Source organism: Limanda limanda, chromosome 6 (assembly GCF_963576545.1).
Source record: "Limanda limanda chromosome 6, fLimLim1.1, whole genome shotgun sequence".
NCBI lineage: Eukaryota > Metazoa > Chordata > Actinopteri > Pleuronectiformes > Pleuronectidae > Limanda > Limanda limanda.
This window is the reverse complement of record NC_083641.1, coordinates 154924-169174: the sequence shown is the minus strand read 5'-3', so window position 1 is coordinate 169174 and position 14251 is coordinate 154924. Positions and strand designations below refer to the sequence as shown.

Below are 14251 nucleotides of genomic sequence, written 5' to 3'. Positions count from 1 at the left end.
CCTTCACCAAGGCCAAACTCTCCCTTCATGAAACAACATTTAAATACACTGGATTCAGATTTATTTTCAGATCTACACAAAATCACACATACTCATAGATATCAGTCACCTTACCATGCCTGATTTTTTCATCATAATAAATACATTATTTTCTTACAAATAAAGGAAAAAATTGCAGCACCTCCTGCTGTGTTTTTTTTTCACATCGGCTCCTTGGAAAGTCCAGAGGTCCAAAGTCAGAGATTTACATTCACACATACAGTCCCTCTGAAGAATGAGTTTTCCAGTCCAACAGAATATTGGAAGCATTAGACTTATACAGCACTTTTTAAAACACAGTAACAAATTAATTAACAAAGAAAGACAACAAATCGAAACACAGAAATAGAATAAATAGTCAATCAAGAAAATCAAGAAAGGCTTTCTGATAATTTTTTTTTATGTGCTTACATCAGTGATAATAAAATGTGTTTTTTAAAGAAGGGTCTTTAAAGTTGGAACTGATTCTGCCAAACTGATTTCTTAAGACAGATCATTCCAGAACTTTCTGTCCAGTTTTTAGCCTGATCAAGAATTCTGCATAAGGATTTCAAGCTACGCAGAGCCTTGTATGGGATCAGAAGGTCTATAATATACTCAGTTATAGTAATTATTAGGGCTGTCAAAATGAACGCGTTAATGCGGGATGATTCATTTGTGGAATACGCGTTCATGCGCAGAATGACCCTTTTTGTTTTCACATTTCGCCAACTAAAATTTATATTTTTAAGCTATTAGGCTGCAGCTATATGTTTTTATTTATTTTAAAATAGGGTACTTCTTATTTCATACATTTTCCACAAATATGGGGAGGACTCAAATAGCCCTACATAGTTCTGTGTTTAATTTATTTCAAAGTAGGCCTACACTTGCTTGTGTATTTTCTTCTCCTCTTTATACGCGTTTGGTGTTTTCCTTTGATGTAACAGGTTAAAATAGAAATTAAATGTCAACAGTTTTCTGTCCAGTTTTTAGCCTGATCAAGAATTCTGCATAAGGATTTCAAGCTACGCAGAGCCTTGTATGGGATCAGAAGGTCTATAATATACTCAGTTATAGTAATTATTAGGGCTGTCAAAATGAACGCGTTAATGCGGGATGATTCATTTGTGGAAAACGCGTTCATGCGCAGAATGACCCTTTTTGTTTTCACATTTCGCCAACTAAAATTTATATTTTTAAGCTATTAGGCTGCAGCTATATGTTTTTATTTATTTTAAAATAGGGTACTTCTTATTTCATACATTTTCCACAAATATGGGGAGGACTCAAATAGCCCTACATAGTTCTGTGTTTAATTTATTTCAAAGTAGGCCTACACTTGCTTGTGTATTTTCTTCTCCTCTTTATACGCGTTTGGTGTTTTCCTTTGTTGTAACAGGTTAAAATAGAAATTAAATGTCAACAGTTTTCTGTCCAGTTTTTAGCCTGATCAAGAATTCTGCATAAGGATTTCAAGCTACGCAGAGCCTTGTATGGGATCAGAAGGTCTATAATATACTCAGTTATAGTAATTATTAGGGCTGTCAAAATGAACGCGTTAACGCGGGATGATTCATTTGTGGAATACGCGTTCATGCGCAGAATGACCCTTTTTGTTTTCACATTTCGCCAACTAAAATATATATTTTTAAGCTATTAGGCTGCAGCTATATGTTTTTATTTATTTCAACATAGGGTACTTCTTATTTCATACATTTTCCACAAATATGGGGAGGACTCAAATAGCCCTACATAGTTCTGTGTTTAATTTATTTCAAAGTAGGCCTACACTTGCTTGTGTATTTTCTTCTCCTCTTCATACGAACAGAATGACCTGCTCCATGTACCCATACCTGCCCCCAGTCACTCACTCAGAGCGACACATGCAATGAGATCAGAGCTCGTTCATGTGAAGCAGCCGGTCAGTGACTTTGAAGAAGAACAGTGAAAACTCAGAGTCTGTCTGGTCACAGCTGCTCAGTGATAAGGGCTGATGCGTCATGATCAGAGCAGAAGCTGCAGTTGGTTTGTACCAAGCTGGAGTTTCTGTGTCCTCCTCCACTCTGCTCTCACTTGAACTAAAAAAAACACTTATCACTAGTTACCAGGACCTGATCAGTACATGAAGTCACTTAGAGATGCTAACAGTCAGGATTCAGAGTTAAAGTGTCGAGGCGACACGCAGACATGATCCGACACCATCTATTCAGAACCGAACACATGACACTAAATAATGAACAATGAACGTGAACAAGTTCATTTTCATCTGCATGAACTGAACTTGGAACTCGTTCTTTTTAAGTGTAAACTGGCTCAACACTGCTTCTGCAGAAGGGCTCAGATTCAGATTTCACATTTAATTGTGTAAAGATTTAGTTGTTTATTTGGTTTGAAAACGAAAAGAAAAAACTTTTATTCAACCATCCCATATTTGCTAAAAAAACAATTGTTTAGGATAAAGGTTCTTTGAGTTTGTTTTGTGGTATGTTTTTTTTACATTCTTTTTTTCAATCTTAACTATTATTTGGACTAGTCATCAATAAATATATTCAACATTTTTTACAATCCTAAACAAATACAGGCAACCACAGAAACATGGCTAAAAAAAAGTTTGTGCATTTAAATAAAGACATTTTTGCTATATATCTGACACTTTTTGTGACATGTTGCTCAAAACACAAATTGACACTCAAACAGCCACAAGGATGGCTTGAATTAGTTTGACAAGATTTAATTTATTCTGTTTTTTCCAGGTTCATTGCAAACACACACACCTCATATATATATTTGTGTGTGTCTGTGTGTATAACAGAAGCTGCCGATTTTCTTTTCAGGCTGGAACAAGTTGAGAACCTGGAGGAGAACCAGAGGAACTTGCTGCAGATCACTGAGCGGTTCTTCCAGGCCATCATTGGTTCATCCAGCGAGTTCCCCCCACAGCTCCGCAGTGTCTGCCACTGTCTCTACCAGGTAGGGTTCGTCATACCACCCGTTCTTCCACTGAACTAAAGCTTCAATCAGCACCCCTATAGAGTCAAATATGAGTCATTAAAGTGCATTCATATATTTTAATGTGGGTTTGGAAAACATAATAATTTTTACATGATGAATCTTTAGTTAACCTTTGCAGCTGTATAAATATTGTATACCAATATGAAAACACTTTGAGCACACATTTAATTAACATTTTTAGATGTGTGTGTGTAATTCAAATTTGTGCTGGATTATTTTCAACAGTGATGTTTCACAAAGTTCGAAGAGATGGACAAACAAATTTTATTATCTGTATATGGGAGCTGAAGTTACAAGCGCTAATTGTGACCCTGTTTTTATAACTGAGCTGACACCCTAATCAAACTTTAAAATTAGGGCAGAAGAAGACACACGCCTACCCTGCCTCCAAGTTATTTTTCGTGATTACCTAGCCTTATTGGTAACATTTGCCTAGCTATGATGTTATCTGGTGTCATGAATTTGACAGGGCTAGGAGGAAAGCATAATGAGCCCCTAGAGCTGTGTAAGGACCACTACTTGTACATAGTCATTACTTCAAGGTAAGGGTGCAGTCAAACTACTACTCCCCTGCTGACCTGTGCTCATGCTGCACATTAACGTACCAGGCCTGAGCACAGAAAATGGTCTGTATTTATATGGATCTTAAAATGTCTTGATGAACACTCAAAGCTCTTTTAAAGCTCTTTACAGTTTTTGCATTCACCCATTTTGACACATTCATAAAGTGCATCTGTGTGCTGCAATTTCTCACACACTGCCATCACAGCCATCAAAGGACATTTTGGCTTGTTGAATGAGGGAGACTGGGATCCTACCGCTGACCCTCTTGTCAGTGGACGACTCACTCTACCTCCTGAGCCACAGCTGCCTCGGTCTGTCTGTACCCTAACCCTAACCCAGTGATTCTCAAACTGTGTGGCGCGCCACACAGAGGCATAACAGATGGGGCGCACGACCGGGAGGGGGAACTATGAGGCGGAACTAATATTTTAGCCGAACCAATGTTTTAACGTCCGCATCTCTTTAACGGTGGAGCAGTAAACAAATCGCTCTTTCGCTGTAGACAGGGGTCGGCAACCCTAGGCTCTGAAGCCGCGGGCAGCTCTTCATTCCCTCTGCAGTGGCTCCCTGACAGCGCACACACAGGCCCCGGGGCTCCGCACCCCGCCCCGCTCACTCGCTCAGAGAGACACAGTGAGATCAGAGCTCGTTCACGTGAAGCAGCCGGTCAGGGACAAACAAGAAACAGTGTTCAAAAACCAAGTTGAAAAGAAAGTACGATGAAGCCTGTCTTGCTCTTCTGTTCACAGTCAATGTGGTTGGACATGAGGAGCGACCAGTGTGTATTTTATGTCTGAAAACTCTATGAGACCCAACAAATTAAGAAGACTCTTAGAAACATTACACCCCAGTCACTTGCATCTGTTATTTTTGGTTGAGCTTTATCATCTTTGTAACAAAGTGATTAGAATTGAATTAATTTTTTCTCTATTATTGCTCTATTATTGCAAAAGTACAGACTGATGGAGGAATGCAGTGATAAATGTCACCAAAAGTACTTCAATAAGGTTGAATTTAAGCAAACTTATTGCACTATTTTTTGAAAAAAGCGTCACAAAAAGTTGTTTGAAAAAGCATTTTTATTTGCACACCAGAAATTTCTGAAAGTAATGTGGTTCTAATGTTCATGTGTATATTATGTAAATACACATGTTAAACTTGGCCCATTTTGTTTGGGCAGGGGAGCGGTTTGGGCATGAAACATATTCTAGACCGAAAGTGGGGCATGACAAGTTTGAGAACCACTGCCCTTACCCAAGAAACTTTATTATTTATTATTTTATTACCTTAACACTTTGCATGTGTATGGTTAAGGGCCCAAATAAGTATTGTGTTCTTGACACGCAATATGTTTAGTATTAATAAACTCTGAAAAAATACGCAACTAGTGCCTTGCAGTCTTTGGAGGCTGGGCTAAAGGGTGTCTGTGGGGCCAAGTTGAACATGTCTATGTCCATGGATAACTTACAGCAGTGGTGAACCTCCAGCAATAATATCTGGCCCGCCAGATCATGTTATTAATTCTTTTTTTTCCGTTTCTCCATGTCGGACTAACAAAAACATTCACAGATGTTACTGGTGCTGATCTCTGTCATGACAGCAACATTCAGTGTTTCTATTTAATTATTTACACTGGCGGCCCGCCATATTCCAATTTGTCTATTTTAGTCTTCTCATAATAACATAAGAAATCTCTAAGTTGATTTGTTCAGCGCTGTTTGGAGCACTATTTCCTGCGTGGTTGCTCGCACTTTAGTGCTACCACATGCTCACGCTACAGCAAGTTAGGGTACCACCGCCTCATAGTTTGAGCTGCTCCACGGAGAAACAACAAAAAGACGAACCTGGATTGATCTATCCAAAAATCCAAGAGGATTCTCCCTACCCTGTCTAGTGCCCCTGAGCAAGGCTCCTTACTCCCCCAACATCTGCTCCCCGGGCGCCGTACATGGCTGCCCACTGCTCTGTGTGTCCTGCACCAGATGGGTTAAAAGCAGAGGTTAAATGAATGTGTTTGGGACAAATAAATGTATCTTAATCTTAATCTGTTTTTTATGAGACTGACCGATGTGCACATGCATGTCCACTCCTATTACCACTTTAGACTTAAGTAATTCTGTGTGAAATATTGACATTCCCGGAATGAACAAAGCAAAAACACAATTAGGGGTGGATATTTCATGTAATTGTTGCGGGGATGTAAATTATATATATATATATATATATATATATATGTATTAACTTATATTATTAGAGTAATAATAACTATAATGGTTAAACCAATGTCCCACATATTAACGTTGCACACACGCAACAGGTTAGGGGTAAAAGGCAAAAGTAGTATTTTGCTGAGATTTTAAAATGGATTGAGAGTCAATGTTACAAATGTCTGGTGGTAGAGAGTTCCAGAGCCAGGGAGAAGAGCGGCTGAAGGCTCTAAATCAAATGGTTGTCAAACGGGTAGGTGGTACATTGAGGTGGATTTTAAAAATGTTGTGTTTGACTGGGAGCCAATAAAGCTGCTGAAGGAATGATGTGATTAATGAAGGGGGTTCTGGAAATGATGTGAGCTGCAGAGTTCTGGAGTAGTTGAAGTTTATTAAGAAATTTATGAGGGAGACCAAAAAGAAGGGAATTACAGTCATCTATAGGGGAAACAAGGGTGTGAACGAAAATGGCGGTGCTGTTGGGTGATAGGGATGGGCGGAGGCGATTAATGTTGTGTATATGGAAGTATGCAGACCAGGTAGCATTATTGATGTGGGTTTGGAAAGATGGTGTGCTGTCAAGGATGACACCCAGACTCTAACCTGAGGGGGAGAGAGAAACTAAAGAGTTGTCAATACTGAAGGGAAAGCTGTCTGATTTTGTTAAGGTGGATTTGGTGCCAATAAGGAGAACTTTGGTTTTATTGCTATTGAGTTGGAGGAAATTGCAGGAGAACCAGGATTTATTTTGCTGTAGGCAGTCAGAAAGGGAGGTGGGCGAGAGGATAGAGTTAGGTTTGGTTATCAATCAATCATCATCAATCCAATTTTATTGGCATAGCCCAATTTCACAAATCACACTTTTTGTCATAGGGCTTTAACAAGGTGTGACATACTCTGACCCTAACTCTCAACAAGAGTAAGGAAAAACTAAAAATGTTGACAGGGTAAAAAGAACGATACACCTCTGGACTGACAGAAGTGCAATAGATAGCACGTGTAATGGAGAACATCAGAAAGATACGGGTATATGCAGCATTGATTAGAATAAACAGTTTGTAGCATAATGGAAGGTAAATTAATTGATGGCTTACTATCAGTAATGGTAGGGTATAGCAAGCAGTCTTGTTGTAATCATAGTCCACAATCATTATCCACCGCCGCCATCAGCAGCTGCCACATTGATTCCAACACGATACAGGATCCGCCATTACGATCACAATCTCTGATTCGCGATCTACCATCATAATCCACAATGTGGCTGCAGCCACGGCGCCTTGATCTGTGGATGAAAAGGCATAGGGACTCCGGAGAATAAGTCATGTCAGTAACATATATTGATGAAATCATAAAGGAAGGTTTTAAGCCTTCTCTTAAACGTACAGATGGTGTCTGTCTCCCAAACTGAAACTGGGAGATAATTCCACAGGAGACGAGCTTGATAGCTGAAAGCTCTGGCTCCCACTCTACCTTTAGAGACGATAAGTAATACTGGATTCTGTGAGTGCAGTGCTCTATTCGGGTGATATGAAACTATCAGCTCTAATGTATATTGGTACAATCAGAGTTTGCTTCCTCTTCACTCCCCCCCTGACCTGCGCCCACTGATCACAAACACTAACGACAAAATGTGTGAATACATAAGCAAAGTCATCTAAGGTAAATAAATAATGACATATGCATAATGAAAAAAACAAAACTATCTGTCCTTTCCATAAGTGATCAGCAGTTTCCAAATCCTTTTGAATTCCTCTAGTCTGTTGAGTATCAATCAGTATTGTTAATCAGGACTTCTTTTCCAAAGCAAAAGAATAAAAGTCTGTGCACAGAGAACCTTTTGTTTCTGTTTAATCAAGAGTGGGTCTGGTTTTACTTAGATCACTTGAAAATTTGAAAATATGTGCCCAGAATCCTTGTAATTTAGTCATAACGCTTAGCTATGGAGAAGATCTGCTTCTGATTGGTCACATTTCACAAAGCTGCGCAATACTTTTCGAAAGATTTTATGTAGTTTTACTTTTGAATAGTGCACGGACTGACACGGACAGAGAAACGCCCTCTCGGATTTTTCTAACTAGATGGCATGGCGGAGAGCCTAGGCTGTGATTGGTTCGCTAACGACAGCATTTCCAAACGACACCATTTACGGACCTCAAACTTCCTGTTTCATCCCCTATATCACAATACCCAAACACAACTACGATTAATGTGACATGTGTGTTAAGCCAGCGGAGTTGTCCGGCTGACGGTGGCTGGTTAGAGCACTAACGGCATGTGTTTACTGTCACATACGGTTATAACCCCTGTCATAACGGCGCTAGCGTGCTAGCCACCATGCTAACTTCGGTGGTAACAGCGCAAAAACCCACTGTCACGACTTTAATTCCAAGGTTATCATGACACTGTTTCTCAAATAACGTCAGGTTAGAAGCAAACACTTGGTAGTAGTTCGTATCAGGAGTCCCGACTGACTGTATTCGAAGCTGGAGGGAAGCTAGCTGCCTCCGTGTAGCTTCAAGCCGTGGAATTAGCAACGCAGTTCGGAAACAAGACTGGGGAACCGCTGCGCTAAGAATTGATAACAATAGCATTTTGACCCGCTCGGTGTCACTTTATTTAGTTCTGTTAGTTGCCATTGTTCACTGTGTGTTAGGAAAGCCGGGAGGAGGTAAACAAACACTCAACGACTTCTTCTACATATTGTAGTCATGAGGTAGGCTTCTCTAAGCTTGTCTTCCGTTGCGCCACTTATTGTTCTGGCGGTGAATTGTTTTCAGCACCCACAGCTTTTCGGAGAACTATAAATCAAAAAGTGTCCGTTGGATCCGTCCGTCCGTAACGGATTCGGAGTAGCATACTGGAGCCTTTAGACGTTCCGCGGCCTCATCGTTATTGAGATGGGTTCTCACATAGTGTCTAACCTGAAGATATCTAAAGATGTCCTTCTTTGACAACTTGTACTTCTCCTTAAGCTGCTGGAACAACAAACGCTCTCCGAATGTATAAATCCCCAATGCAACAAAGTACTAATTCTTTCCATTGGTGAAAGGCACCATCCAATGTTGAAGGATGAATGAGGGATTTGGATGGATATGGATTGACCAGAAGTTGCTTATTTATTTTAATTAGAAAACTATTTTCAGAACAGCCTTTGAATTGAGACAAGTTTTTTATAAACCTCAGTGGTTAAAATTCCGTGAATCAATGAACACAACAGATGCAGTATTAATAAAAATGCAGTTTTCATACTCAACAAGTTTCTGTACTCAACATTTTCTTTCTCATTCTTTTTACTTTTTAAAAATTACATTTATGCAGTGTGATGTTTGAGTGTGTGACTGATCACATGGCTTTTTTTTACTACCTGTCGTAGTTTTGTTGGGGGGGGGCTGCTGTATTTTTTATTTCTACACAAAGTAAAACACAATGTTAGTTATGTGGTGTTGGTGTGTTTGTAAGTGAGTACAAGAGAGGAGCGCTCGCTATGTGTGCGTCTAGCCGGGCTGGGTGCACTGTGACTCGGCCACTGGATGCTTAAAATATATGATCATAGATAAATATGTTACACGTTAGTATCCCTGTGGACAGTAGTGATGGGAAGTTGGGATCATTTTACCGACTCAGTTCTTTCAATCTCGTTCAGTAAAATGAACAAATCTTTTTTCGAGTCATTCGTTCATTTCAATGGGGGGGGAAATCCCTGCATTTAAATAATGTATCATGACAGTTTGGATGATTTGAAATGGTCATTGGTTCATCTGCCGGATATGAGTCTTTGGATCCTTTTTCACGTGACCTGCTGATGCGCGGCCACGAGAAAATGAACGAATCTCTCTTTGAGAGGACTCGTTACTCCCGAGTCTTTGTAAGAATTCGTTCAAAATGAACCAGTGTTCGAATTACGTTGGAGCCAGAGGGAGCCGAGCTCCCAGAGAGTGAGGACTAGCTCCCATGAAAGCAACAAAGTCAAAAATCTGAGGGGGTCTCTCATATCTAAAGTAGGGGTGCAACGATTGGTCAACGTCGTCGACAAAAATAGTCGCCGACGAATTTACTCGTCGATGAATCGTTGGTTATGTCATAGCGCGTGTGTCTCGTGCCGTGCAGCAGAACTAAAAGTCATTTTTACTGGAGGTGCTGATGGAAGTAGCTGAGGAGTGAGCCATCTCGCTTCCTTCCTATCTCTGAAAGTCGTGCATGTGCAATAGCGACAGAACACGGACCTGCTTTGCATGGTAGCATGACATGTGCATTTGAGGAGGAGGCATCGTAACGGAGACGATGCGGACTCGCCTCGGTAAAATAGCCTGTTAGCTAGCTTGCTATATACCTGTGCGCAGGATTCTAGAATCCATTACAAAAATATGGTATAAACTTTTTTTTTAACAAGTTTAAAAGCGAAAGGTTATCCCATTGCGTGACAAACGTGTTATTATGATCACAATTATTTAGTCCGAAGAAGACTGTAGTTTGGTTTGTGGATGTTTATATTGCTGTTATTTTCACTGTCATTTTTGTTAACAGGAAAAATGGATACTTGATTTTAAAATTAATTTGTTTCTATTAGCACTTTGCCTGTCCTTGGTTTTAAATGGACAAAAACTTGATTTTTCTTTTCTTTTGTGTCAACAGTACCCTTATATGCAGCAAAGTTTATTAAAAGACATTTTTTTAATGAAGTATCGATCTTAATTGTCTTTATTTTCAGTCATCACATGCCTCGAACAACCTCAAGCTAAATTTAAAAGCTGTTTGCTAAATAAGATCAATTGAGAATTTGTGTCATTCATAATCCGATTAGTCAATTAAATGTTTCAATAATCGGTGACTAATCGACTATCACAATACTCGTGGACAGAGTGGCTGTAACAACGACATGATTGTCTTGTGTGGCGCTGCTGGCACCGCAGCAGTGAACTTATTATAGGTGTAGGGTTAAGAGCTCTGTGTGTGGCTGGCCTATCAAGGAATTATGTAGACACAGCTAGGATTTTCCTTAATCACGAGTACGGATATTGACACATTTAACTATGATATGTATGAAATAATCTAATTGCGATTTTTTTCCTCAATATTGCGATTTAATATGCGATTTTTTTATTTGATCCAATTTTTTTCCCCAACAAAACGTAATGAATGATTTAAATATGACCAACACAATATTAGATACATTTAGTGTCAAATAATATTTAAAATTATAGGTGTCTTACTGCTCCCAAGTCAGAAACATTTCACACAACTGAAACATAGAATTTGCCTCTACTATACTTTGAAAATATTTTGTAAAATCAAAGTAAAAAAGTTATAAATAAAAAACGGAGAAATGCACAGGCCACAAAGTCAAACAGTACAACTGCATGTATGAACAGTTTCCTGAAGTTAATGAAATGGTCCCACTCCTCAGACTGTGATTTTTAACCCTTTCGAACACAAGCCTTGAGCATCCTGTTCATGTCCGGGTGGTCGTGCAGCGGTACGCCGGGCCTCAGCTGGAACACCCCCATGCTGAACACCTCCGTCTCGCAGATGTGTGTGTAGGTGACCGGGGGGCTCCGGAGCTCGGCCGCCCCGGCGCTCGGCTCGCTGCCCCGGAGCTCGGCTTGCTTTTCCGGGGAGGGATTTTCAGGTCCGCCGCCCGCAACGCGATCACCAGCGAGATGAGCTCGCTCTATGTTTGCGCCACGTAGGTGATGCCGGCATGCTTCGCTATCTTCTGGATCAGCGGAGTTTTGTTGTCCCGCGGCATTCTGGCTGCGGGTGCGGACGGCAGCCCGGTGCGCTACTCTCGTTCGCACGTTATAATCACGCACGTTGCGATTAGGAAATCGCGTTTTATCATATCCCGATTAAATCGCAAATGCAATTAATCGTTAAGCCCTACTATGATGGTACTTGTGCCTGAAAAGTACATTAGCCGTACTGGATAGTTGTTTCATCCGAGTATTCGGCTCAACCCTAGTATATAGGCAAGTTTTGGATAAGATATATCCATTGAGTCAGATTCCACTTTGCTCAAAAGATTAGTTGATCAGATTCAACATTGGGGCACACACTCTGGAGAAATGAGCAGATATGAAACTTATCGGTAGCTCACGCAGGTTTTAGTTTAAAATCAAGTACAGGGTTTCCCCCAGTGCTGTATAGGCCTGGCGGGCCGCCAGGCTTTACTCCCCCCCCCCCCCCGCCAGGCTAAGCGTCGCATGTTTTTTTTATTTAAAAAAAAAAAAAAATCCGTCATTCGCGCACATCAACAACACTTCACTTCCTCATTGAGCCCCGATCCCCAAGCAACCATCCTATTGGTCCAAACAGTCACATGTCCCACCCAGACGCCTTCACTGACCCTCGGACATCAGAACGCTCCTTCAACAGTGTTTTACTGAACATACGTCGCCTTCACTGACCCTCAGACATCAGAACGCTCCTTCAACACAGTGTTTTACTGAACATAAGTCAAAACTGAACATAAACATAAACCTAGTCCGTTACACGATTAGGCTGCAGCTATTTGGTTTTATTTATTTAAAAATAGGGTACTTCTTATTTCATAAATTTTCCACAAATATGAGGACTCAAATAGCCCTACAAAGTTCTGTGTTTAATTTATTTCAAAGTAGGCCAATACTTGCCTGTGTATTTTGTTTGTTTGTTATTTTGTTGCTTGTCTGTTTGAGCAGCTGGCTGAAAGCAAAGAAGTAGTACGCTTTTCTTTTATTGGTAACCAAACTGTTACAGTTCATTGTTTCTGAAAGAAGAGGCCTGACTGCTATGTTCACAGCAAACTTGAATTTTTTTTAATATTAAGTAGGGCTGCCACTAACGACTATTTTTCTATCGATTAATCTGACGACTATTTTATCGATTAGTCGATTAATCTAAACGATTAATTTTCCTCCAAAAAAATCAAATTGACCATTTCAATTCAGTTAATTTTATTTTGATAACAAACTATGTCATCGTATAATGCAGCACAAAACAAAATGTAAACAAAGGCTCAAATATTAAAGTGCAAAACTGTAGGTTTAAACTAGCAACTCCAACGTGATAAAAATAAATAAAAAAGAGGGCTTATAAGTTAAGTCAGCAGTGCAACTCAAAAAGATATCAAAGTATCTATTTAACCCCTTATCAAAATAAAAAAGTTAGGTGTGCATATTAAACAAAGTGCAACATGTTTAGAGTATAAGAAACAATGGTGTCCAGCCCAAAATCCGACTCAACACCCCCCCCCCGCGGGTGCCTTCTAGCAGCCCTACCACCAGGCTTAGCAAGTTTTCTGGGGGAAACCCTGAAGTATAATCAGAATCAGAATTCATTTAATTGCCAAGTATATTTGCACATACAGGAAATTGCCTTTGTGTGGTTGGTGCACTCTACAAAAATAACAATCAGACATTAAACAACAAAATATATATAAATATAAGATGAAACCATACCAAAATATGCCACTAACTTGGATATTTCGTATAACCAAAACCTTTGGGGAAGCTTTGGCGAGAAGAATTCTGTGAGAATATACCTAAAAAGAACTATATAAAGTTGGATGCTTATGTGGAAATGGGCCTAGACGATGCCTTGAGCTAAACCAGAGAAGGACGCCCAGATAAAGCCTCCATGAGGTCTGACAAGAGTGTAGTGGAAGGGGCTATAGTGTCACTATACTCAGAGATGACACGCGTCAAGACTAAGATTTGCATCAAAATCAAGATCGAAATCTCAGAGGTGACCACTACATTCAGAGGTAGCAGCACTGACAACCAAGAATGAGGCAGTGATAACAGCTACATGTCCCAAGCCGATGCACCTACTTGGGTTTCTACACACATGCAAGTTGCCCACTTTATCACAGAGGGATCAATCAATAAATCACAATTTGTCTCATAGGACTTTAACAAGAGTAAGGAAAAACGACTAAAACCTTTAAACAGGGTAAAAGAACGTAGAAACCTCAGAGAGCCACATGTGAGGGATCCCTCTCCCAGGACGGACAGAAGTGCAATAGAGGCCACGTGTAATGGAAAACATCAGAAAGATAAGGGGATTTGCAGCATTGATTAGAGTAAACAATTTGTAGCATAATGGAAGGTAAATTAATTGATGGATTATTGTCAGTATCATGGTCTCCCCTAGGCACACCAACAAGTATTTGTTTGTATTGAGTTTAGACTAGGGGTGCAACAATTAGTCGACGTTGTCGACAAAAATCGATGACAAAAATAGTCGCCGACGAAATTACTCGTTTTTATTTCTGTTTCATGTATTAAGAATATTCTCATATTTTTAATTCTAATTCAAAAGTCTGACCCTGTAAATCGAAATTGAATCGATTCGGGAAATGAGCGGTGATGCCCAGCCTGAGTTAAGAAATTACCAATGTAAATGGAAACTGTCAATAAAAGGTACAATAGGTGTTTTATTGCAGTGCCTAAAGGCACAGTGAAAACGTT

The 14251-nt window shown here is 39.9% G+C and overlaps 1 protein-coding gene across 2 annotated transcripts in view; it reads left to right on the top strand.

Moving 5' to 3' along the window:
• The window catches only part of nf1a (neurofibromin 1a), a 162820-nt gene that overhangs the window by 75346 nt on the left and 73223 nt on the right, over positions 1–14251 (top strand). For both annotated transcript variants that reach the window (XM_061073898.1, XM_061073897.1), the window contains exon 29: positions 2856–2991. In XM_061073898.1, coding sequence (XP_060929881.1) covers positions 2856–2991 — 136 coding nt within the window. The remainder of the gene's footprint in view (positions 1–2855; positions 2992–14251) is intronic.